We start from the raw sequence: 27,274 nt of genomic DNA on the forward strand, positions 1-27,274 counted from the left end.
ATTTATATCTAGATATAAATTTAATTATGGATAATTAAAGAAAAAAATTTCAATTGTAAGTTATATTTTAGATTGATAAATGATGATGTCTATGAGTAATAATTATAAATTTTAAATCCGAATACGGAGCCGTTTGTGTATTACGTCAACAAAAATTTGTCCTGTTTTGATCTCCCTTTTCCTATTGTCACCAGTCATCCCAAATCAAAATACCCCTTTCTCTTAATTATTAGGCAATAAGTTTTGTTAACTCTCGGACACTAAGAGGGCCTATTGTTTTTTTAGTAAGTCCCATTATGGATTCTTCCAGGCCCGCAATTGTGGACCTGGAAGAATCCATAATCCGGCCGCTTGGAAGAATCCTCCAGGCGGCCGGATTATGGGGAAAGGTCTCCAACATATCCGGACGATCACCTTCAAAAAATTCCTGCTTTTTCGACTTTAGCCCATTCAGATTCGTTCCCGAATCTCACAGAACGGTAATCTACGATCTTAAATCGCTCGGCTATCCGGCCGCCGCCAGTGACAACGTCGTTTGTAAAACAAAATCGTACATTTAGAAATTGGTAGATACTGAAATGTTTGTATTATTTTACAAAAAAGATTCGTTTCCATCAGTGGCGTGCCGTCATTGGAAGCGATGGAATCGGCGTTTCCATCGCTTCCAATGACCTTCCCTTGTATTTTATAAAATATAAATTTTCATATTTTAACGTACTTTGCATTAATTAAAATTAATATTTTATTATAACTGCATTATGTATTTTTTACAAATTTCTATACTACATGTGAAAAAAACGATAAGATTGCTATTGTACCGGTATATTCGAATAATTCAGTAGCGGAAGGAGTGTCGAAACCGGGTCAGTTTCCAATCAGCCAGATTATATAGGCATTGTCACATGCGGTTTACAGAGCACCAACCTCACCCGGTTTAGCTGGTAGAAGCGACACACGCGTAAAGAGTACGCGACTTTATATCCCGGAGCGGTTGTGGGCTGTTAGCCGCCTGCTAGATATTCGGCCACCCTCGCCCGATCATGAGCAGACTAGATCAACGGCGGACAACCCCCGGCCCGCGGGCCAGCTACGGCTCGCGAAAAGTTTCTATCCGGCCCGCGAGATCTTTAATAGATTATTAAATTGGAAAAATAACTAATTAATAGTTATTTTTCCAATTCTTTGTAATTTTCGAAAACGATAAGAGAAATAAATGTAATAATTAACTTTTTATTTATTTATTTCATATTTGCAGACTAAAAAAATTACGAGTCACAAGAAAGCGTCAATTAACTACTACGGCCCGCGGAAAAAAAAACGTAAAATTTATTCTGGCCCACGTTATAAAGAAGGTTGCCCACTCTAGACTAGGCGTACGTTCGTTAAGTCAAACGAGTTAAACGAGAATGACGTCATCGTTATTCTTGTTTCGTTAGACTTTTCGAACGATTCGTTATAACTAAATGGCTGTTTCTAAAATCGAAAATATGAATGTTGCTAGTGCAGCCTTATCCCAAATATTTTTCTTAGGTTGCTTCGGATGGACAGTTATTTCAATCATTTCACCTTTTAATTCACAATTTAAACACTCGAATAGATCTAGAAACATCGATATCGTCGGGCGCCATTTTCTTAACGAAGTAAACTAACTCTTTCCTCCGTGAGCTTCGTTAGAGTTTCGTTCGATACGTCATCACCGCGGAGCATGCGCACTGAGCGAGACTACTACTTTTCGAACGAATCGTTAGTAACGCGTTTAACTCGTTCGACTTAACGAACGTACCCTAGATTTATAACTTAACCCAACCAATAGAAGTTTACTGGCATGTTTTTATGATAGTTCTGTATAGTTGACAGGAGTTTTAAAAAAATCCATTAAAATATTTGATACATTTATTCCGCGTTTATTCTGCTCTCCCATCTTATATTACTTACGGATTTCAATGTTAAACCGGTGATATTACGATTTAGTATGTCCCATCTGTAAGGGGACGCAGAAAAAACGTGTACAATTCTAGTAGTGCTAAAAAATTAACTGTTACTTTGACAGCATCATTTACAACCAAATTTAATGAATGAGACGTACAATGGCACAAAAAAAGCTCTAGAATTTACAGTATTTTCCTTAAATTTACGATTTATGTATCGGTTGTCATAAAAATTTCTTTCCACTTCTTTCCCAAGACTACAGATATTCGAGTACAAAGTAACCGGTTTCGACTTATTTCTATTTAAGAAGTAGTTAAATAATTAAGCGATTAGGGAATTAGAAACATATATAAAACCCCGATGAAAGAGCCGAAATTTTACTTAAACCAATCTCTTGCCGAGTACAGTGGGGTCTGATCTCTTCGTAATATTAGATGTAATAAAGACAGAAATCTCTCCAGTTCAATGAGAGTGACCGAAAAGTTGTAAATTTTGGAAATTTCCGTGAACATCGATCCTAAAACGAATTAGTTAGAAAACGAACGACGTACAATCTGTTAAGTTTAACATATTTAAATTTTTACAGCTATGGTGAGAAACGTTTAAAATCTACAACAACCCCGTCGCGTCCTTTGATATATACTAGTGACGCGACAAAAGAGGCATATGACATTGACCGGTATCGGCACCCTCGGGATTTGGCACGGACACACCTACCTGGACCGTCTCTGATTCCATTCATTAGCCACTCGTAGGGAGCTACAGTATTTCACTAAGTGGATTGTTTTAAGATTTAAAAAGTAAAGAATATTTTGTTATTTTTATGTACTGTACGTTTCTTCCCAAAGTTATATTTAATTATAAGTTTCATTAAAAGTATATTCATACAATTGAAGAATTTTTTGTACTAGGTATGTATATTCGTCACACATTTTGTTTTACCAAGTAAGTTTTTTTGATAATTTTAATTTTAGCCCTTATATCGTGGCTAGTGATTCAAAAATTTATTTAAAAAAAGTTTTGGCTCAAGACCATATAATGAAAAAGAAAACATTATTAAAAGAGAAAGACCAATGCCTAAATTAAATATAAATACGTCAACAAAAAATTTCGACATTTTGAAGATAAAATTTATGACAAATGACGATTCTTTGGTAAAATTGAAGCAATTTGGAAATCAAAGCGGAATAGAATTTAACTTTGGTAGACAATATAAAATAAATATTGAAAATTATAACGAGATAATTACGATTAATAGATATATCTAAATTAATGAATGTTATATGTTTTTTCTCAAAGCGAGAATTGGCATTTAGAGGGCGTAGGGAATTTATTGAATCTAATAACGGAGGTAATTATATTGAACTTTTTTATTTATTAAGTACGTCGGATAATCTATTAAAAATACATTTAAAGAAGTATAGGTTTTTACTGGTTTATCGAACAAACGAATACAAACGGGCCCTGACGCGCAATTAATTGATTGCCCCTGAAAGTCGGCTTCTTACAGAAACACAGCTTCCCTATCATCAAATGTCACGGCACGCCACTGGTTTCCATATATTCATTGGTTCCTTACCAGGATGATGTTACATAGGAGGGCGCAATATCGAAGTTTCAACTGTATTTTGGAAATATGCTGTGTGTCCGACTGCATGTTGACGATGTGTAAATTTTGATAGATTTATTTTTAATTTATTATTTTATTAATTTTATTAAGTAAGATAGAGTATGACAATCAAGGCCAACCCTTAAATAACCTGATTAATTATTTATTTAGCTCTGTTTTCCTCTTTCGAAATAGGGTTTAGAAACAAGCAAACACGGAAACAAGGAAAGGTTTCACCGTATTCATTTGACCACATTTAATTTACAATTAATATAAATATGTATATACATATGACAAAATCATAATATTAAGTGGCAAAATAGAAAGAGAAATCGGAATTGAACCCAAAGCATAAAATTTTTTCAATTTTATTTTTTGAGAAAAATCTTTCATTCTAATCACTAAGCCACAACTACTAACTCATTCTTGAGGCCGGATGGCCGAGCGGTCAAGGTTAGCAGCCGGCCGCCCTGGGGGACCCGGGATCGAATCCGGACGGGTCGAAAAATCCCCAGGAATTTTTCGGGGAGTAGTCCGTCCGGATATGTCGGTCCCCGTCCCTCACCACCCGGCCGCCCCATTGTGGGCCTGGCCGAACCCATAATGGGCATGCTATAAGAGGCCCTCTTAGTGCCCACTGGGCGCAAAGAGTTACAAAAAAAAAACTCACTCTCGAAAATCATTTGAATAAAACGTCTACGTAAAGCAAAAATTTATTGATTTTCGCAAGAATTGAACTCGCATTCTTCACCTTCACGTGAAAAATACTGAAATCCTTGCATTTTACCGATTGAGCTACTGCCTGTTGTTTTCATTACAAACTGCTAAAACCCTATTTAAAATATTAATAATTAGGTTAATGTTATCCGTGGTATCGAAGATGGCGACGGAAAAATTTTTTCCCTAGATACTAGACGGCGACGGGGAAATTTATTAATTTGCATAATGCGACAGATTAGAGTACCTAGATATCAGAGTAGCGACATACGAGTCATCGCTGCCATGTTCTGTCAACTGTCATCACCTGGTCTATGGGTTTACATTAAGAAATGACGATATTTTTTAGTTTAATAAAGCATTTTATTCGTAAAAAATATCGTCATTTCTTAATGTAAACCCATAGACCAGGTGATGACAGTTGACAGAACATGGCAGCGATGACTCGTATGTCGCTACTCTGATATCTAGGTATTCTACGACAGATAGTACGGGTACGCCCCCTAACGTTTAGATCACTCAGTATTCTACTTCGAGATTATCCATCGTTAATCTGCTTCCAGATTATCACTCGAGAATCTGATTCGAGATTACCAGAAACGCGGCCCCGTCGCCGTCTAGTATCTAGGGAAAAAATTCCCCGTCGCCATCTTCGATACCACAGGTAATATTAACCAATAATTAAATTTAATTAATGAATTAATATTTGAAAAAACTGTATTAACATCAAGTGTCATCCACTACAAGTTTTAAAAAATGTATTTGAACTTGAGTGGATGAATAAAAAGTATTTTATTAACAACTGAAAATTTTAACAAGATGTATGTATGTATGTATGTATGTATGTATGTATGTATGTATGTATGTATGTATATATATAGGGAGAGTGTGAATTAATAGTAGAAATAATTTAATAGAGATACTTGTGATTATATTAGTAACTAGCAGATAAGCCCGGCGTAGCTCGGGCAAAAAGTTAATCAAATACACGACTTCTTTCTTTAAATATGATATAAAATTAAAAACCGTAATTACGAATAAGATTTTTTTGACAGAACAGTTGAAAAAAGTTACAAAAATGCTTGAAAACGGGAAAAATACCTACTAACCAAATAGATAAACAGTCTTCTTCCCAACAGCGACTCTCACGCCAGCTATCAGCAACCTGAGACATTAACTATACTTGAGAGCATAGCGCAAGGACGAGTATATCTATCGATTGTGGTAATGCTCATTCCTGCTTGCTTTCCAGTTAATTGTGTATTTAAGTTCTTGCGTGTTGCATTTAGCGTGCAACAAACCGACGTCATATTCACACTATGGGCGCATTTGGAAATTTTAGCCGGTACTGGTAACTGACGTCGTCGGGCATAGCCGGTTATTCCAGCGATTGGTTATTTTGTGGTATTCAACATGGCGAAAAGTCGAGAGCAGATAATATTAATTCTATCATTGCTCTCAAATCAGAATCATCGACGATGATGATTCGACGAGTTCATCAAAAAATGAAAATGGAATTTTTTCAACAAGTATCGGAGAAAAATTTATCTTCGTTTAGTTTATACTGTGAAATCAATAATTCCGTTGCGTTTGCTGGCCATTTTCTATGCTGTCTTGCCTCATCTGAAATTTGGTACGACATTGTTTTCTGATCTTGGACGCTTTGTGTCGCGGAAACAAAATGTTTTATTTTCTTAAAATTTTTAAAATCAGTCACATTCGTCACACGATACAATGTGTCCGCCATCTTGTAATTCAATAGAACCGTTCTAATCGCTTTTTTGCCGTGGTTACTTCGGTAAATACCGAAGGACAACCGGTGACGTCATAACAGTAATTTTTAAACGCGGTTGGTTATTTAGTTAGGTAACATTTTCTAAACGCCTTGGTAGACGGCCGGATGGCCGAGCGGTAAAGGTGGCAGCCTACCGCTCTGGGGGACCCGGGATCGAATCCGAACGGGTCGAATAATCCCCAGGAATTTTTCGGGGGTGGTCCGTTCGGATATGTCGGGCCCCGTCCCTCACCACCCGGTCGCCCCATTGTGGGCCTGGCCGAACCCATAATGGGCCTACTAATAGAGGCCCTCTTAGTGCCCACAGGGCGGAAAGAGTTAAAAAAAAAAAAAAAAAAAAAAAAAAAACGCCTTGGTAAATGCCGGCAGTTACCGGTAACACCGGTTACAATTTTCAAACATGCCCTATACCAATCTTTCGGTAGCGTGGGGATGACGTCACTTTGCTACACGCTAGAACATAAATTCAGTGTAGGCTACGTCCTACGTGGCAGCACCAGCGACCGCGGGCGGAAAGAATCTTTGTACGCGCTTCCAACTCTCGAGCGACTTCTATCCAGAGTGGACGCGTGTTGTTTACAAGATGGCGGCGAGAAGACTTCGTCGTATGCTACTGGAAAATACGACAAGCATTAAACCGGTAAATTTGAAAGGTAAACGTTATCACTAAATAGATACACAACAAATATAAAGAATCTTCATAGAATAATAAGTTTAAAAAGTAACTTTTAAAACGTTACATTTATACAAAATCAGAAATTATTAAATTACGTAAAAGATTATTAATTAAAGTACAAACAACATATAAACACAATTTACTTGTCATTCTGTTTTCATTTATCTACAAAATCCGCCATTTTCTTCTTTGGAAGTGCAAGCGGTGGAAGCGGTGATCAAACTTGCTGAATAGCTGCTTCCTGCACGCGCGTGTAGAAGTGTCATCTGGTGGTCGCTCACGCTAAACACGATTACTCCGGACGCGCACATTTGCTCGAACCGGCTTGTCCGCTGCGCTTGGAAACGCGTTAACGCCCGCGGTCGCTGCCACGCTTTTTTAGCACGGAAGACAACGAATAACCATTCAAGTTCACAATATGATAAATATGTTTAGTTTTTGAGAATAAAATTTACCTTGTTTTAATCCTATGCAAACAAACAATCAACAATTTTCTTAATCGTAATCATATAAGTTATTTTTGTAATTATAAAATAGACTTTAAATAATAGTAATCAAAATAATATTTATAAAATTTAATTCTATTCAAATCACGCGGATAATACTAGACTTTGTTTAAAGTTATATTTAATGCGCAGCCATGAAATACAAGTTACAAATTAAAATGAAATTTGTCTTATTTAATATACAAATACATACGTATGTGTATATAATAATTTATTTAAATATGAATAGTTAAATTAATAACGTCAGTGCGCATCTCTTTGTTTATTTAGATTAAGCTGCAATTTAAAAAATTGTAAATCTAAAATTTTGCACTGTCGTCCGTCCGTAGTCTGTCCTTCTATATAACGATTATTCATGCTAATGTGTGAAATTCTGTTTAATCCATGCAAGATGCGTAATTACCAGAGCCCCTTCGGTCGCCAATTTAAAGTCTTTTAATCTTTAAAATTCCACTTCCCGGGACGAGGACCCAGGGGTTGGATTTGTGGGAAGCGAGTGTTCGAGTTGTTTCATTGTGTGGAATTACACAGAACGAGGCGCTTGGCGTATAAGTGCGTGAGTGCGAGAATTCGAGTAAAGGTTAAACGGTGTATATCTTCGTGTACAGTGATGTTATGTCCGTGCGTGCGTGTGTGTAATCGAAGAATATCTTCGGCATGTCTACAAACAGAAAAACAGTAAATTACAATACGAGAATAAGATGTGTTAAAAAATGAAACGAAAGAGTTCTTACCATCGGAGATTTTGGAAAATATGCACTTGTCCACTTGGTCCTCTTGGTGATAAAGTTGGAGAGGGAGAAGAATCTCCCTCCCAAATGTTCCTAGAAAACACAAAGGCAGTGAGAAAACGAAAAGTTCATTCATTTATTACCTAAGGTTAATATTATTACCTTTATCAGACAGTCTTTCTTCCCGAACAGTGTTATGAGAAGAGCAAAAAACCTGAACTGGCCTAGCCTAGCCTAATCTAACCTACCCTAACCGGAAGCTCAATCCTCATAACAGCTGTTTGGGAAGAAAGGTCGGCCGAATGTCGCATCCGGTGAGTAGAAGTGTCAGGTCCGGGTGGTCAAATCGGGAGTCAAATCCGTTGTTGTCGGACTTGTCTCCCGAGTGTCTCGTTCGGGAGATAAGTCCGTGGGTCACGACCGATTAAGAGAAGTCACGTCCGGGAAAAGGTGTCGAGTCCGGGTGAAAAGTGTCAAATCCGGTAAGAAAGTCGCATCAGGGTGAAGAAGAGGAAATCGAAGAGAATCACCGCCTAGGCCAAGGAAACCGCAGCCGTCTGCAGCAACGAAACCACGGACAGCACGGTCCCTCAACTTCGGCGGCTCTCTTCTCCGATTCCTCCCCGTTCTGACTTCGGCAAGGCGATGGCGTCGCCGTCGCGGACGAACGGGCAGAACGCGACCAACCAGAAAATGTCAACTCGGAGGAGCTGTCATTTTCTACATCCGCCACAGCAAGGTCTGTGACCGGATGACCCACGAAGACCTTGGCCAAGTGCAGTGGACCCAGGGTGTAGCGTCGCATGATCCCGACTCCGGGAGGATGCCACGCCACGCGCACTTGGGGAAGGTCTTCTTTACCCGTTGCCTCTCGCTCGTCGAGCCCCTGCTCCTCCAACGGCACGGAACGACAGCTCGTTCCGCGTCGTCCGAGGAACCCCCTCCCTCCGGCGCCACCGTCTGCCTCCGCCGGAACCTCCTCCAAAGCCGCACCAACGTCGTCATCCTGTAAAAAAGAAAATTTGCAATTAGTCCGGTGAAAACAAAAGCTTAAATTAATATTTAAATTCTTCCGAGAAGAGCAAAATGCTGACCGCAGCTGCCTTTTTAAATCTAAAAGATTCGAATTTGAAGCGCAAACGGCCGACCATCGAACGATGTGCCGAGATGCCTTCTGGGGCCGATCCTTCAAGTAATATTAAATAAATTCTTACGTCTAAAGTCAATATGGACTAAGACTTACCTGAAAAATCTTTAATCTTCTCTGCAAAAGTCCTCAAACCGCAAAAAAACAGCACGCAATCGAAGAGCACAACAAAAGCACGTCTGACCACAACAAGAAACACAATCGAACTGCGAATCGTCATGCGTGACGAATTTCGAACAAACGTTAAAAGACGCGTCAACAATGTTCGAATTACGTAAAAATTCGAATTAAAAAAAATCAATTTTATTTTTTTAAAATTAATTTATAATTTTTTTTCTTTTTAAATTTTGCTTCAACCATTTTCTTGTGTTTGGAATTTGATAAATAAATTATCTTCTGCATTTACATGGTGCAGGTGGAGAGGTGAAAGACGATCTTTTGAAATTTTACGTCTCGAGGCTCGGCCGAAAAAGATATTAATCAGATGAAATCAATCAAATTCTTAGGATTTCGATTTATTTCGCCCAATATTATTTCGCTCTACGGAAAGATTCGTCTGTCGCCGTTGGGGTTGCGGGTTTCGCGTATTAATGCAACGTCAAACTGGCTAAAGTAAATATTAAAAATACGGAAAAACCTTTATAATAAACGAAATGAACGAAAATGAAGTCCTACACAACGGTTAAACCATTTTGACGAATAAAATGCTTTATTAAACTAAAAAAAACGTCATTTCTTAATGTAAACCCATAGACCACGTGATGACAGTCGACAGAAAATGGCGACGATGACTAGTATGTCGCTACTCTGATATCTACGTACTCTAGTTTAGATGATCTTGAATTTTCGAAAAATCCTTAGCATTATCTGACAAAATGTGTTTGTCACATTCAGGCGGGTTTTGGATTGTTAGCCGCCGGTGTGCCAGAGATATTTGGCCGCCCCTGTCAATGATGATGGCCAGTAAAAATCTAAGCCAACGAATGAGAGCGTACTAATATGTTGAAAAACGTCAAAAAATCCATACAAATATTTGATTTATATTTATTTTAAACTTTTTATAATGTATTCAAGTTGGGAAGTAATTATCGAATCGTTTTTCGTTGTTTTCCACGCTAAAACGGTAACAGGAAGTGAGTCATATCAATTCTGCAGCCTAGTGCACTTTTGGTAAGAAAAAAATGTAACTACTTGGTAAAATTATTTGTAGACTGAAATGAACAGTAGAGAGTCTTTAATCCGAATCAATCGGAGACTGGAGTTGTTCAGATTAGTGATTTGTTCGGATAACCGATTTATATTAACTTGTCCGATGTTCAAATTTTTCTCCGTTGCGTGTCGCTTCGTGTTGAATTTTTCTCCGTTGCGTGTCGCTTCGTGTTGAATTTTCGTTGATTTTAAGCCTAACAAAAATTTTTATAATAATAATCGAGGCTATTCGCTTGTGCCAACGATAGATCTGACACCTAGCGGTATTAGCGCGAACTACATAATGGCGGCTGCTATGGGTATAAAGCAGTTTGTTAGAATAGAAAGTGTTCACCCTTGCTAATATTGTGTTGTGTCCTTTGTCAAAACTGTATGTATGTTATCGCAGACGTACCGCCAGGTTTCTTCTAGTCATACCCACATAATCTATTTCGATTCTTGTTGATTTTCAAATGGAATTTTATATACCCCAGCTTTACCTTCCTTTTTTACGCTGTCTTTATCGTTTTGTAGCAAGCTACAGATATTAGGTGCTCTTTTATAGATCATTCTCAACTTTTATAAGAAAAAGAGCATTTGATACAACGTTGACAAACGACACAACAGCGCAATATTATCAATTATAGCACAGACTGAAGGAGCGATTGTAAAATGGGAATAGGCTAAAGTCATTTAAACGGTGCACTTTCCATCCATTGCGTTGGAGATGGAAAAGGTGGAAACTTATAAAAGTAAAATGAAAAACCGTTGTCTAAATGATATGGATGCTAATGCGCTTCCAACAGCGTGGAAATATATAATAGAAAAAGGAATGGCATTTAAAAACCCTTAAATCATTTCTTTCTACTTAGCTTTGTTTTCTATGTTTTATTTGTTTATTTATTTATTTATATAATATACACATTTCTTTCAATTTATTTTAAAGTTAAATTATTTTATTGAATTTTAAATATGTAAAATATTCGAAAACGGTACGTTCCATTTTGGAACATTTATAATATTAAACCTGACGATGGCCTATATTAGATAGAGTGAAAACATTTGTATAAAAGAATTTTAAGCTCAGCAAAATTAGCTGTGGGAAACTGAAGTGAATTGTTTGCTAAGAAAGAGCTGGATAGATATGAAGTTATCAGTTTTGGTATTTCCTCTCCTTCTGTAAGATCTATAAGACATCTTTTTCGATCAGCCACATATTCTAAAATGTCACAAAGTGTAATCATAGTGACTTAAACAACTACGAAATCAACTAGGATTAATGTCGGATACAAATGCAAATAAAACGTTTTGACTACAGAGAGAAAAGTTATTAAAAACACAACACACAGGTAACTCTCGTACATTGTCAAGCACGCTATACCCCTTGTGGCAGCCATTTTGGTCGACTCATTCGCCACCTATATTTACTGGCACAAGCGAATTGTATCGTTAAAAATTATTTCTTTATTTTGTACAAACAAAATAAAGATATTGAAGAATATAAAACCATGAAAATTATACTTTAGAAGTAAATCTAGTATCAAAAACGTTCGATTCAGCACTACACAATTCAACTGAAAATCGTTCGGATAACCGGCGATTCGGACTACCGGGGTTCGAATTAACGACTCTCTACTGTATTAAAAAAACTTATTTTCGGATTCTACATATGTGATAATTTAGAAAGTTGTTCATGTGGCTCGTTGGTCTAGGGGTATGATTTTCGCTTAGGGTGCGAGAGGTCCCGGGTTCAAATCCCGGACGAGCCCAAAGTGTTTTTTCATGTTTTTTACTCGATTTATCTTTTTTTATATTAGAAGTATTTTCGAAAGAACGTCCTTCTGTAACATTTTAACAGGATTTAATCCTATAATAAAGCATTAAAGCCCGCGCACGTTACTGACTTTTTGATCGGTCTTTAAATTACATGAAGACACATGCGAGTACGCACACTCAAACAATTTAAAATCGGTCGATAATAAACTGTACATTTCTATATTCAACAGTTGACTCGACGGTGAGAGAACAACGTTTCTAAATGGACCGTTGAGTTCACCGTTGAGACTAGTGACGTCAGCGCTGTTTCACCGTTGAGTTCTCCGTTGAGACTTGTGACGTCAGCGCTGTTTTACCGTTGAGTTCAACGGTCTCAACGACCTCAAAGACCGTTGAGTATTCAACAAACTAACATGGCGGCTTCCACGAAAAAGTAAATTTCGTTTATAGAAACTATCCATTCGCTGCTGTGGATGCTGTAATAGCGGAGAGATTGATGAACGATCTGTATAATAAAATATGTAATTGCACGATTATGTTGGATAATTTGGTTAATATTGAAATATTAAGATTTTTTTCATTTGTCTAAAATTGATTACGACCGATATTTACCCCTCTAATTCTTCCTAATGATATAAATACAGTAGAGAGTCGTTAATCGGAACCCCGGTAATCGGAATCGCCCGTAATCGGAACGATTTTCAGTCGGACTGTGTCGTGCTGAATCTAACGTTTTTGATACTAGATTTACTTCTAAAGTATAATTTTCATGTTTTTATATTCTTCAATATATTTATTTTGTTTGTACCAAATGAAGAAATAATTTTTAACGATACGATAGCCTCGATTATTATTATAAAAATTTTCGTTAGGCTTAAAATCGACGAAAATTCAACACGAAGTGACACGCAACGGAGAAAAATTTGAATATCGGACAGATTAATGTATTTTTTCGTACATAATCGGTAATCGGAACAAATCACTAATCTGAACAACTCCAGTCCCCAATTGATTCCGATTAACGACTCTACTGTATTCAATAAATTAAAATTATTAAAGAAAGATCCAGTATACAAGAAAATGATATAGATATGGGTACATTTGAATAAAAGGATTTATTCGAATAGTGGTTAAGCGAGTTACTTTAATGCGACCTCTGAACGAAAGCGTTTTTTTTTTCTGCAAAACGTGACTTCAGATCGTTCAGCGAAGGGACTCAACGGAAAATTCACTGTTGAGTCAACCGTTGAATATAGAAACGTACGGAAAGTTTAATGGGCAATACGATTCCCTTCAAACTCAATAGTTTGGCAACTATCGGCAGGCTGCTTAAACAGTATGGCGGACTATGCTAGCGCGCAGACTAGCAGACTACTTAGCGCGGTGCCCTCAGTATCCTATTTTGCTATAGCTGGTCCAATTAATTTAACAAGCTCATTAAAACTGGTTATGCTCATTCTATATAAGGCGAAACACTTTTTTGGATAGTCTAGTACTTTAGAATACAGCGTGTAAAACTTTCCTTGCAATAATCTATCACTGTATATTGGATGTACCCAATATTCTCGGCTCCTTTTCTTAATAATTTTTTTCCTTCGTTTTATAATAAGAGAAATAATAACAGCTCTTCTTTACAACATTTCTGTTGAAACACAAGCGTTCAATCCAAGTGCAGCTTATTGACTAAAGCAGTGGTATTCAATCTATCCAATGGTATTCAAACATTTTAACAGTGCGACCCCAAGGTAATTTTCTTGGAGTCGCACTGTTAAAATGTTTGAATACCATTGGACTAAAGCAATAGGACGACTAACTATTGGCCAATCTGCGCACCCACCACCAAGGGAACTGTTTAATTGTAGCAGTGTGCGGGGATGCATTCCAATTCGACTAAACTGTAATGCGCGCGGACTTTTAATGTTGTAAGTGAAAATAAGAACTTAGACTAATGCAAAGAAATTAACTAAAAAGTAATAATAATAACCGCGGGCTCGTTTGGGATTTGAACCCGGGACCTCTCGCATCTAAGCGAGAATCATACCCCTGGACCAGTGGTTACTAGACTCATTAAACCCACTGACCCCTTCTCATAGGAAAAACCTGACCATGAACTCCAAGTGAAATAACTCTATACGACTGCATTATAGCAAAATTTCAAATTTAACTTTGATGTCTTTGATGGAGAATGGTGACGTAAAAATAAAATCAAATATTAAAATGTTTTGTTTATAAGTAGTATTTATTCAAATTATAAATTTTGTTTTAAAATACAAAAGCACATTATTTTTTAATGAGATAAGTGAATCTGATGGGATGATATGAGAATATTTAAGTTCGGTTCGATGTTTGTGAGTAACATTCGTAAGTCTCCAGGAGTACTAATTTGCAGCCGATTTCTTTTTTTCGTGATGAGGTTCATAACTGCACTAAATCCACGTTCTACTAAATAGGAAGACGGAAAAGCAATGAACAGCTTCTGTACAGTGGCCCATAATGCAGGATATAAAATTGGTATCTGTTTTTGTAACCAGAATTTGTGGTATCCTTGTTCAAACATTGCTTTCAGCTCCTCATTTGTGGATAATTCAATAAACTCCTCTTATATTACTATGACTTCATCTGAGTTTGTGGGTCTATTTGAAGAACGAAAGACCCCACACTCACTGAAAAACATCTGTCATTCCGCCATGTCACTGTTTGTGCTAATGTGTGACGCACAACGTCGCCTGCCTGTCGACCTTTTTTTTCCTGCTTGTAGTACGTTTCTTCGCATTGTAAAATCACATTGCGCATGTGTCAGGAACTTCTGTTCGAACAAACCTGACCTGCCGCCCGGCTCAGCGTATTTGTATTTAACATGATTTAATTGTAATATTTCGTTTGGCCCGTGAAAAATTTTTCTTTCCAATTCGGCCCGGGGGCAAAAACTGTTGGCCACCCCTGGCCTAGCCGAACCCATAATGGGCTTGCTAAAAGATACCCTCTTAGTGCCCACAAGGCAAAACGAGTTAAATAAAAAAAAAAACCACTTTTTCGATTTTTCACCACCAAAACTTAGTAGCATTCACATGCTCTTCATACACGATCTACTATGCTAAATTTCGTTTCTTATTCTTAACCCCATCCTGAGATATTAAACAAAATAGACGCCAATACACGCGCACACATTCACGGAATTTTTTTCGTGTTTTTTTTTTTTACTGTTTTTAGTTTCAGGAGGTTTCAAATCGTAGAGATTTGCAAAAAACTCGCACGATCAAATTCGACACGATTCCAATACTTCTCCTTGTTTTGTATACTTAAATTAACATCCGGGGGTGTAAAATGATAACTAAATTCTGAACCCAGATAAACTACTGAAAGTTGAAACCAAACGGAAGATAACCCTGATCATATTACATATCTTAAGCTACTTTAATCTTGATAATTTAGAATCTTTTAAACTGTTTTTTGTAAGAATTAGTAGGAGATTTTTCGTGAATTCGGATAGGCCTATAAACGGGAGCAATTTGGGAAATTAAACTAGAGATGGGGTGATAGACATGTCTGGGTCATAATACTCAGAAAATTTTGAGAATCAGGCCTGGAATTTAGTTTGCTTTCCTTAATGCCAATATTTCGGTATCTGATTGCAAAGGAGACTCATTATACAGCAATCAACTCAGAAGAGACGGGACTTAATGTGCTTACGTGTGGTATTACATTAAATGTGCCACACGAGTCTCCCTTTGTTATCGGATAGAGTAACTTCGAAATTATAAGATTAAATTCCCCGAATTCGAATCCATGTTTCTCAGAGCGGCAAGCTGACAATTTGACAAATGACTCTGAATCATTTAAAGTCATTAGAGTCCGGCTAATTGAATTCACGAATTAGATCTAATTGATTTTGATTACCTCTTTGTCTTTTTCTATATTGTCTACTAGAATCTTGTTTATAAATAGGTCTTAGTGAAAAGTCAAAACAAAATATCTTGTTTTGACGTTTGAGTAATCAGATCTTTGCTAATCAGAAACTACACCAGTATACCAGTAATAAGTCTTATTTATAAATAAGATCCAAGTTGATTTAATTGGTTTTAGATTCTTTATTACCATAAAGAAGAATCCTTATCGCGCCTGTTTTTTCTAAACTCTTACTGCCCTGTGGGCACTAAGAGGACTTCTGTTAGCAAGCCCATTATAGGTTCGGCCAGGCCTACAATGGGGCGAGAAACGGGAGCCGACATATCCGGTCGGACTATCCCCGAAAAATTTCTGGGGATTTATCGACTCGTCCGGATTCGAAACCAGGAGGACCCGGTTTCGAGTCTAATAAAATTTCTGTATTATTAAATTACAAATTCAAAAATATGTATCACTTTAAAGTATATAATTTCACTAACGAATAACAATTTATTATTTTCGCACGCATTGCACGATAATTACATCATTTAATGGACGTCAACAGGAAAAATTTCAGATAATAAATTACACTTAAGTTTTAGAATTTTATTATCTTTCACATAATAATACGAATTAATACAACCGCAAATGGAAACAAAATGTAATCGAAAATAAGCTCGAAATAATAGCAGGAAACTAAATAGTGAAATCTTCGCACACGTCACGTGCTTAACGGAAAACCAATCTCGTCCCGCTCTCTCGATACCCGTTATCGAGAGTAAATGTAAGGGCGTTAGGCCTAGATTGTTTGATGGTCGCCAGGGTGATAGCCGGATGAACTGTCAGTAAAAATCATGAAAATCGGTATATTAAATCGTTTTTCTAAATGGTTTTGGAATGAAGACGTATGGTTACCGCCTAACATGACATGGAAAGACATAGAAAAGACAGACGTGATCAAATATGCACAGTTTAATGATTTATATTATGGTCTGCTGGTAGCTGTGGTGTTGCTGATCATTAGATTTACTCTAGAGAGGTGAGTCATAAGCACTTTCAACTGTACATGAAATAATGAAGCCATACTTTATATAGACTAGGTTAAAATTTTTCATTTTCCTTCACATTTTCAGTATGTAGTAATTAAAATTCATTAAAATATCAATCATTGTCTGTATGAACCTTAAAAAATTAAGGTCTTGGTGGTTATGTCATTATATCTACAGATTTATTAATGTTACAGGAATAATAAGGGTTTGGTTCCCATTTTACTGTCATGTTTTGACAGTTTTATGAGAGTAATCTATTAAATTTATGTATAATTTAACTATCAGATGAAAGAATTAAATTTTTTAAGTGTTCCACAAGTCTGCTCTAGATGCTACGGTGTGTTCGTGGACTATGGTATGTTTTGCGGTACTCTGGTCTTTCTATTCGTGGAGATTTTAAAGGTGGGCATTTCGTATGGGATGATGATGCATTTCGGCAGTCTTAATCCTCATTTCATATTGAGATATGAAGTGTTCTACCTTCGAAATCTCCTCCACGAATAAGAAGAGTGAGATAGTATGTTTTGGCGCAATTACGTAAAACCAAGAAATGTTCGAGAAGTTATTTATAAGATCTTGTTTATGTATTGATTATGTTGTATATTACAGTAATTTGTGTTTGGGTGATATGGAGTTCAATAAGGTCGATTTCGTCTAAGGAAATGTTACATTTTTCTCATAAAAAATGCAGTAAAATACCTATTTTTTTGCCTTAATGTGAAAGTCCATTTCACATTTGTGTTTTTTTAAATTGGTATATAGATTATCGAAAGATAGATTTGATAACATGTGATTTAAAGATTTAAAAATACTATTTATTGGATGAATCTGTATTTTTCCACAACATAATTGTGATAAAGGAAAAAAAAAAATATTGATCATTCTAGGAAACCACACATCTGTTTTGATTTTTATTATTCTTTGATGTATTGTGATACCGTGAATAATAAAATCTGTAACCTGTTTCTGATTCTAAATAATAATAATAATAATAATTTTAATCTGATTAAAAAAAAAATCCATACCTAGGAGTGGGTGTGACGTTAATGTGAGAGGTGGTTTAAATTAAAAATTTAAGAAAATATCCAAAAGAGAGAGACTGTCTTATGTTAATTAACATATGGGCTATTAAAAATCTTATAAGACTACTAAAATATTTAAAATAATATAAAAAACTGTTTACATTCTCAAATTTTTCTTTTAGTTCATTATATAATTTAAAAAAATTGCTTAAACATAAATTTAAAGTTTAGGTAAATTTTCGGAATTTTTTTTATATGTATGTGTTTTAATAAACGATACTTACAAAATAATGTTGCTGATCAAATTATATTTATTAAAAAATATTTGTTTCAGAAAGTGGTTATAAAATATATTTTTTCTTCAAGAAGTACAAATTTAATATATATATTTAAAATATTTACTTTTAGTTATATAAAATATTTTAATAAACTTTCAGAATGAAAAGACTTGTTTATATTGAAGGAAGTACATACAAAAAAATAAAATTTTATCTAGACTTTTATTGTAATTTCAATCTATTATTATAAATTTTGTTTCTAAAAATGAACTAGAAATTTGAAATCACTGAAAATGATATTCTATTTAGTAAATATTTTATTAATATTTTTTAAAAATAAATATATAAAACCCAATAAAAGCAATTTTTCAAGTCATTCTTATTACACCACAAATTGTATAAGAGTTTAGCTTTGTATTTAATCATAAATTTATTTTATGGTTACTTTTAACTAAATAAAATAATAAAATTGATTTTACCAAATGTTATTTTCTAGCTTTCCCTTGCGATATAAAAACATGACATGACATTTGATTGTTGAATTACTAATACAGACAGGAGATGCTAATTACAAAAATGCTAGTAAAAATTAATGTGCTACAAAATATTTAATATTACGACGTATTTAGAACTCAACAGAATATAATTTTTAAACAGAAATTGATACATTTTAATCGAAAAGAAATTAATTTATATATATTCTGTATGTATAGTTTGTGTATGTATGTACAATACTTGTATATGCATACACATAATCTGGACATATCTGTTTATTATATGACCTTGATTTTGATTTGTGTGCTAGCTATTTAAAGTTATCATATGGTGATCTTGATATATACTTAAATCAGTAATTTTTTTCTCCTTTATTTATCTTTATCTGATAATGATTATTTAATCTGATGATGAATAGGTAACCAAATGAATATCTGAAATTATATTCTACAGTTTTCGAAACTATTTATTTAATAAATCTCCCAAACAAATTTAGACTAATAATCAAATGAATTTATAATGACAAATATGATAGAAGCAGCAATATATTCTAATTAAAAATTCATAAATCTAAAGAAATTAATTAATTTAAATTCATTATTTTGTCATATATTTCATTGAGTACTGTGATTCAGTTTTCATTCATACTTATTTCAAGTTGTATAATGTATATAGATGATCGAAATTTTTATATGGAATATTTAAAGATGACATATAATATAATTTAATAGATAGATATGATAAAATAGTCTATTTAAATATGGTTATATTTATATGGAATATTTGATTTTGAATAATATAAAATATTACATAACATTTTTGAGGCAATTTATTTTTTAAATCAACTCTTTAGTTATTTCATGTAGTAGAATTCTTCTGAATTTGATTAAAAATGAATAAAGTAAAAACAAAGGTTTTATAGTTTTGATATTTATTCTAATATGCATTTTAAATTTAATGATAAATTTTAAATCTATTTATTTATTTATTTTCTTGCTATAATTATTAGTTATAGTTAGTATTATACATAACTAAATCATGATGTACTTGCTTTAATTCTTAGTATATTTTTCTTAAAACTGGAAAACATTTTTCCAGATAAGTATGGATTATTATAGAAAAAAGGATCCAGTAGAGACAGATTATATTGGAAGTTCACTAATTTAGTAGTAGGTTCAATATAAGATATATGCTTCAAATATTTTTATAACATGAAGATGATCTTTATTTCTCTTAAGGCATAAACTTCAATATTTGATTTTGAAATTTGATACTTGTAAACTTTATACACTCTTGTAATATTAATTAATGTAATAATAATTATATTTTTAATAAAAAGTAAAAAAAAAATGATTCCAATTAGACCTTCCTTTATAAGCAATTTAGAGATTTCATATTTTTTATTAGAGCTTTCATCATGAATATATTTATGTAAATATTTAAAGTATTAAGATGAAAAGATTGATAAATGTTTGAAAAATCAATTAAACATGATACCTTTCTTTTCACATACCTCTCTTCATATTCTAATAAAATTTTTAATGAGTTAACATTCAGTTTGATTAATTAATGTTTTCTCTTTTGATACCATATGCCAAATACCAACTTGACTTAATAAACCATAATTCCATTATATTTAATAAAAGAGTTACTTATTTGTATATTTATCCTTAAATTATTTTTAGTTTACTAGTAGTTGGTCCTATGCCAATTATTGGAATTATGCTGTGCCAATAAACGGCTCTTGGTTTGAACTTGTTTTTTCAGAGAATCTGAAGCTTAAGCTATGGACAAACAGTAAACTATTTTTAGTGTATTATACAGTATATGAAACTATTACATATGGTCATTAGAATGAATTAACTACTAAAAGATACTTTGAAAATGTCTATTTGAATAAGCAACACAGTAAATAACTGTCTTTTTGTGTTAAAACTCTTTAATAAACACAAAATTAAACGTAGTAAGTATGGTTGCTGTGTATACCAATTTTGTGTGTACCGTCCTTGTAATCCAAATAATGATACTGGTAGACGATCATACAGCAATGGTTAGGGAAAATTTTCGTTTATTTATTTACTCAAATGCATTTGAGTAAATAAATAAACGAAAATTTTCCCTAACGGTACACACAAAATAAAATTTTCCTTAACGGTACACACAAAATAAAAAAAAAATTAAAGTTTTAACATTGAATGACAGTTCTTTATGTAATTTGGCACCAAGTGTGTGTCCATCTATTGGTGACAGTTTGAATATCCTGAATTAAGATATTAAAATTCTGTCGTGTTAAAATTAACACAGTTATTACAATTTTTTTTTCTTACTTATTATTTTAAACTACTTATTTATGTAAGAAATCAAAACTATTCAACATGAATTTTCCATCTGTGATGTTCAATTTGAAACATTTATATAATTGATTGGTTTATGAGATTAATTGCACCAATTAAGAATAATAACTTAGTTTCAGCTTTGAGTTGAACTGATATTTAAAATCATTTTATTCAAAAATATCATAAAACAAAGTCAATTCATTTATTATATCTTCGCATTAAAAATATCCAGAAATTTTTTAGAAGTTTTAAATTTTATTACCAAGATTTATTAGCTTATCTTTTAACTATTTTTATTACTCCAATATTTTAGAAACATTTCTGAACCTATCATGAGCAAAACAAATGTTTTGGTAAAGATAAATTCAAGTATAACTAAAAATTGCTAAAATAATGAAATTAGTTGATTTCTGAAAAACTGATTGGTGTTTTAATGGGATTATTTTTACAATAATTGAATTAATCATGTATGGTAAATATCTGAATCTATGGGAAAAGTATGAACAAACTCATTGACAATGTTAATAAACAATTCTTTAATGTAAAACATTTTAAGATTTTTCATTGAAGTACTTTAAATGAAATTGCTTGATGAAAATAAGAACTTTTATTGAAGAATCTTGCTTCTGAAGTAATTCTTAACATAGCCCAGGTATCCCTTACTAGTATAGTTGTCCACACTTGCTGATTGGACTGAAGAGGGACTCTGAGTCCTAAACACATTTCTGATATCAATAAAGCATGTATCTTTTCATTTGATCTGACTCCTTTTCTTCACTTAACCTACAAGATGTGATAAGTTTGTAATATTTAGCCAATCCTGGGCTACATTTTATTGACTAACAATTTATATTTGTGATCTTAATAAATATTTAACATAGAAAACAATTGATAACTTTAAAACATATAGATTAGTTACTTAACAAAAATTATTGTTTTTAATAAAAAGTGTTACTTAACAAAAATTGTTGTTTTTAATAAAAAGTGTTAATTAATAAATATGAAGATCAAAATGGTTTAAAAAAATTAAATCAGCTCTTAAAGGAGAATATGATTAAACCATTTATAAAATGATACATTAAATGGCTTTCTTTTGTTTATATATTGGAAAAATGTTTAATTATAAACAGATAAGTGATTATTGGCTGTATATAAAAGAAAAAACTAGAAACAATTAATGAACCAAAAAGGAGAGAGAGAGGATTTACAGTTGAAGAAGAAATGATACAAACCTCTCCAAAAATTTTAATTAAAATAAATAGTAATAATTTATTAGTATGCTTAAATTTGTAGAATAATACAAATATGTTGATCTAAATAGAAAGAAATCAGTTTCAACTTTTACTTCTGTATTATTAATTAATAATTAATTGAATTATTATATTAAGTGATAAAATATATATTTATTGATTTTAATAAATAAAACTAATTTGTTTATTTAAACTTCAGTCTAATTGTCTAATAATTTTCTCTGTGTGAAAATAAACAAGTTTTCATACAATCTGTATTATAGGATCAAGTTTTGTTTATTAGTTTGATGTTTTCATAACATTTGGATTCATCTTTGTGTTGAGAAAATGATGGGTATTGAATTTAAATAGATTCATTTTCAGAATAATAAATTTAAAGAATTCAATAATGTTTATACAGTCAATGTAATATATTCTAATAATATAATTTGAATTAGGATTTATTTTCATATTGTTTACGTGCTCTTTAAACTTCATTGTGACCTTTATATATATAAAAATGGTATTGTTTCAGTTATCATAGTATAAATTACAATAAACTATTTTTATTTTTAATATCTTTATTTAAGAGTTATTCAAAAATTAATGAATATAATGTAGATTGTATTTAAATAAAAATTTTTTTTTTACATTAAAAAATATGATGTATAAATGAAACGAATATATTTGATTTATTTTACTTTTTAAAATGTTAAAAAATAATTTTTATGGAGATAATGTTAAATTAATTAGCCTATAAATTGCAATTAATCTAAAGCAATTCAATCTATTTTATAAATGAGTGTGCTGGTTAATATGTTTGTTTAACAAGTTTGGAATATGAAATATTGACATATTAAGTAGTTTAAAAAATATATATAGGATATTTAACTCTTAAATCATTTCCAATGGATTAGTAATTTATTTCCTTGTTTAATCTTTTCATCTATACTGTTTTCTTCATTTTGGATTATTAAATTTGTCACCTTTATGAAATTTATAGTTTTAATTTATAGAATATTTTTTTAAAATGGCTGGTTTTCCAGTTCTATATATTTGAAAAATATAATTTGTATGTTATAAATATAGAACGAAGAATAACTTCCATAATTTAGATCAGGGATGGGCAACCTTTTTCTATGTAAGGGCCGCATTTTAAGACTTTTGAACTAATGCAAGCCGCATACAAGAGAAAGAGAAAAAAAATGTTGGTAAATCAGAATTATAATTATATACGAATAAATATTCGTATATAATTATAAATTAGCATAGGTATACTTAATTTAGCTTCTGGAACTGATGTAAACATAATATATTGGAAATATTTGGTTAAATATTCGTCACTGCTAGTTTTAAATTAGTTTCAATGTGTCTGTTAGCCAGTTTCTTGTTTTAATTTTTACTAAATTCATTGCGGGAAAAACTATTCACATACATAAGTTGTAAAAATAATGTTTGAATTTTGTTGCATACTTCCTTAAGCTGGGAAATTGATATATTTATTCACATTTTATGCGTCGCAGGCAGCAAAATATATGAATGCGGGCCGGAGGTTGCCCATCCCTGATTTAGATGGTAAGGATTAAGATTTTTTGGTGCTGACAAATGTTTTAGTTTTTAAAGCAATTTTTTCATGTTAAAATTTAATCAGAGGTTATGTTTTAATTTATTGCCTATTGCAGACCTAAGTAAATAAATTATTTTTAATATCATACAGCTTATTGGTTTATAAATAAAGATATTAATTATGATTGTGTTATTTATATAGAATTATGTGTTGTTCAGATTTACTATATATGTAAATTTCAATGAATATCAAGAAGCAAAAATAAAATGAAATTTTCAAATTAAAAAAGAAAAAAATGTCTTCTATAGCAATGTTAAAATAGACTTAAAATAGTCAATTGCCATACATTAATAATGTTGTTGAAAATCATCACAATTCAAATAATTAATGAATTCAATTAGTGCAATTATAACTGGGAGATTTTAAATGTAATTAACATTTGGCATTCTGTATCAATATTTAATCAGCTTTATTCTTTTGAATGTGTAATATTGAGCATATCTTCTTGAACAGTAAATGAAAGTACTTATTTTACTTATCTTATTTTACTATTATTTTATATATTATTTTGAACTGTTAGTTAGTTTTTTTAATTTCCTAAACTTGGAAACTATTTTAAAAGTTTTGAAATTAAAAATTGTATTTTGTTATGATTATAAATTTTTAAATTATTGCTTAAACTCAACATATTTCAAAAATATGTTTGATTTTAAGAGTCTAGTTGTTTATTTATTTATTCTTTATTTTGTGTTCGTGTGTTTTTATTATTGATATTATTCTATACACTACCACTACAGTTAATTTTATTTTTAAAAACATGTACATTTTCAATATCCAACATGTAATTTATTTTTGTTGGATTTATAATTAACAAATATAGAAATTAAGTAAGATTTGTAAGATAAAATTTGTAAAATTTATGAGCAAGTGATGTTACAATATCATTTATGTATATACAATCAATCTTCACTTTCTTTAGAAATTTAATATAAACCTATCTACGAAATAAAATGAAATTTAAAGTTAAATAAATTTATTAAGTGCAATTGAGTTAAATGATAGTAAGCTTAAGTAGTTAAATTTCATTAAATTCCTAATACTTTTAAGCATTTCGGTTCATTATTGTGGATATACATTTGCATGATATACACTCCTGGTGGCAAGCCGAAAGTTTAAATAACATTAAATTTCTTGTACTTTTTAATATAATTGTTTGTACTTTTGAGTAAAGTATGATTAAATTTTATAATTGGAGATTAATCTTAGTAATAAAAGTAATGGTATGTTAAATGTGATAATTATTTGGTTGCCGATATAAGGACAAAAAATTGAAAACTTTATATTTGATTATTTTATAGTAAAAGAAATTTGGTTCTATATGTTCTTGTTTGACCAAAAGTGTGTGTTTAGTCCAGAGAGCAGAATAATTTCAGAACAAAACTTCTTCAGAATATATACAAAATTTACCTGAAAATTATTGCATACTACCACACAAAATAAAATAACAATTTACAAATCAATTAATAACACTATGTATTTTGGAAAATTCCAATTAAATCATACAAATACAGTAAAACCTCAATTTAATGGACCAGGTTTAACAGCCAAAATTTCCAGTTCATATGTCATATGTGAAAATTAACACACTGATAATTTTAAAATGCATTTAATTGTAATTAAATTAACTGATTATTTTTTAAATTCAAGAATCACTGTTCATAAAGTGTATTTTTCAAAAAAATTCTTGTTTGTTTAATGTGATTTCAATTATATTTTTGCTTATTACAGTCTTAGAACTATGGTGAGTACATAATCAATAATACACACAGAAAAGTTTTTTGTGAAATTAAACATTTCATACAAACTTCATTTTAATTACAAAAATGTCTATGTAAATAAAGATAAATTGGCTAATTTTTCAACATACGTTCAAAAAACCTACTTTATTATATAAAGAACTTTTAACTAATGGACATCCCTGCCTGAATTAGTCTGTTAAATCTAAGTTTTATTGTAATTAAATAGGCCCTGTATAATTTTCCACACAATCCTAAACTGATGAATTAACATAAAGCATTATTTTAATTTAAAACCTTTTAATATAAGCACACCATCATCATAGTACATACAGTTATGAACTTGATGTAATGCATTGATTAATAGAAATAAAATTGAAGTCATCACCAATGCCATAAATGACTTATTTTTAACAAGGGGATGATAATTAACAGACATTTTGACATGCAAAATTTCTTAATGATGAGTTATGCAATTTTTTCTGAAAAATTATTTAAGAAATGGATCAACTTTTTAGAGTTTGACTAACTTTATTATTATTATTATTATTTTTTGTAACTACAAAAAAAAGAATTCAACCAGGAATTAGACAGATAAAATTTTGTGTAAATATACATCTACTGTAAAAATTTGTCAGACTATCTAGAAATTTTCTAACATTCTAGATTGTTTGTAGATAAATAAGTTTTCTTCTAAAATTAACAATTTTAAAATTAATATTATATACTTATCTAGTTTATTTTTAGCTTCTAATACAATGATCTGAAATCTACAGAATTATTTAATAAACAAGATCACAACTTTCTTGTTTATTGAATTATTCTAAAAATATTTATATTAAAATCAATCTTTTGTGAGTGGTAGTTAGGGGACAGAAAATATTGACCAATGAAGTGGATTGACCTCTTAACAAGAGTTAATATATACCATGTAATTGGTGTTACCATAAATGCAGTACTTTTAATTTGCCTATGCAAAAAATTATATTTTCATTAAATAATAAATAAATTTATTGCTAGAAATTTATTGCTAGAATAAACACATACATGAAATTTAATCACATAGCTGCTTATGCTGTACAAATTATGAAAAATGTTGATTTTAATTTGAAAACATTTATTAATGGGATTCATTTTATTGTCTAATACTGTTGATCTAAAATCTATTGGGATTATTACTTGTGCTGCTAGAATGGAAGAACCATAAATAATAACTTCTTGACTTTCATAATTAAATTTTTAAAATTTTGAATAACTCCTTAATCAAGTGGTTAAAACCTAGGAAGTTCTTTAAATATGAAAAAACAGTGTCCAGTATGCCAATGAACCCGGGGTTCTGTGGATTTTAATGAAGCTCAACTTATAAAACAAATATACAATACATGTGAGTTATGAGCAGCAGAGAGACTATAAATTTATAAAGCCATGCTGAATGAACAATGCATCAATAGTAGGGACTATATGACACACCATTGTTTTTCAGTCTTTATTTGATAATTCTCTAAGAGTACAAAAATGATGAAACATGCTGTAGCAAAAGGTG

General features: G+C 31.9%; 1 protein-coding gene and 1 non-coding gene across 2 annotated transcripts in view; both read left to right on the top strand.

The window, feature by feature from the left end:
* Window positions 1–11,995: 11,995 nt before the first annotated feature.
* On the top strand, window positions 11,996–12,067 carry TRNAP-AGG (transfer RNA proline (anticodon AGG)). The gene has a single exon. It is a non-coding gene; the product is annotated as a tRNA-Pro (tRNA).
* Window positions 12,068–16,719: 4,652 nt separating this feature from the next.
* Window positions 16,720–27,274, top strand: part of LOC136969149 (ceramide synthase 6-like) — a 58,604-nt gene continuing 48,049 nt past the window's right edge. The window contains exon 1 of the mRNA XM_067263243.1: window positions 16,720–16,998. Within this exon, the coding sequence (XP_067119344.1) occupies window positions 16,814–16,998 (185 nt within the window). The 5' untranslated portion in view covers window positions 16,720–16,813. The remainder of the gene's footprint in view (window positions 16,999–27,274) is intronic.

Source organism: Centruroides vittatus, unplaced genomic scaffold (genome assembly GCF_030686945.1).
Source record: "Centruroides vittatus isolate TY-2023 unplaced genomic scaffold, ASM3068694v2 contig_1743, whole genome shotgun sequence".
Taxonomy (NCBI): domain Eukaryota; kingdom Metazoa; phylum Arthropoda; class Arachnida; order Scorpiones; family Buthidae; genus Centruroides; species Centruroides vittatus.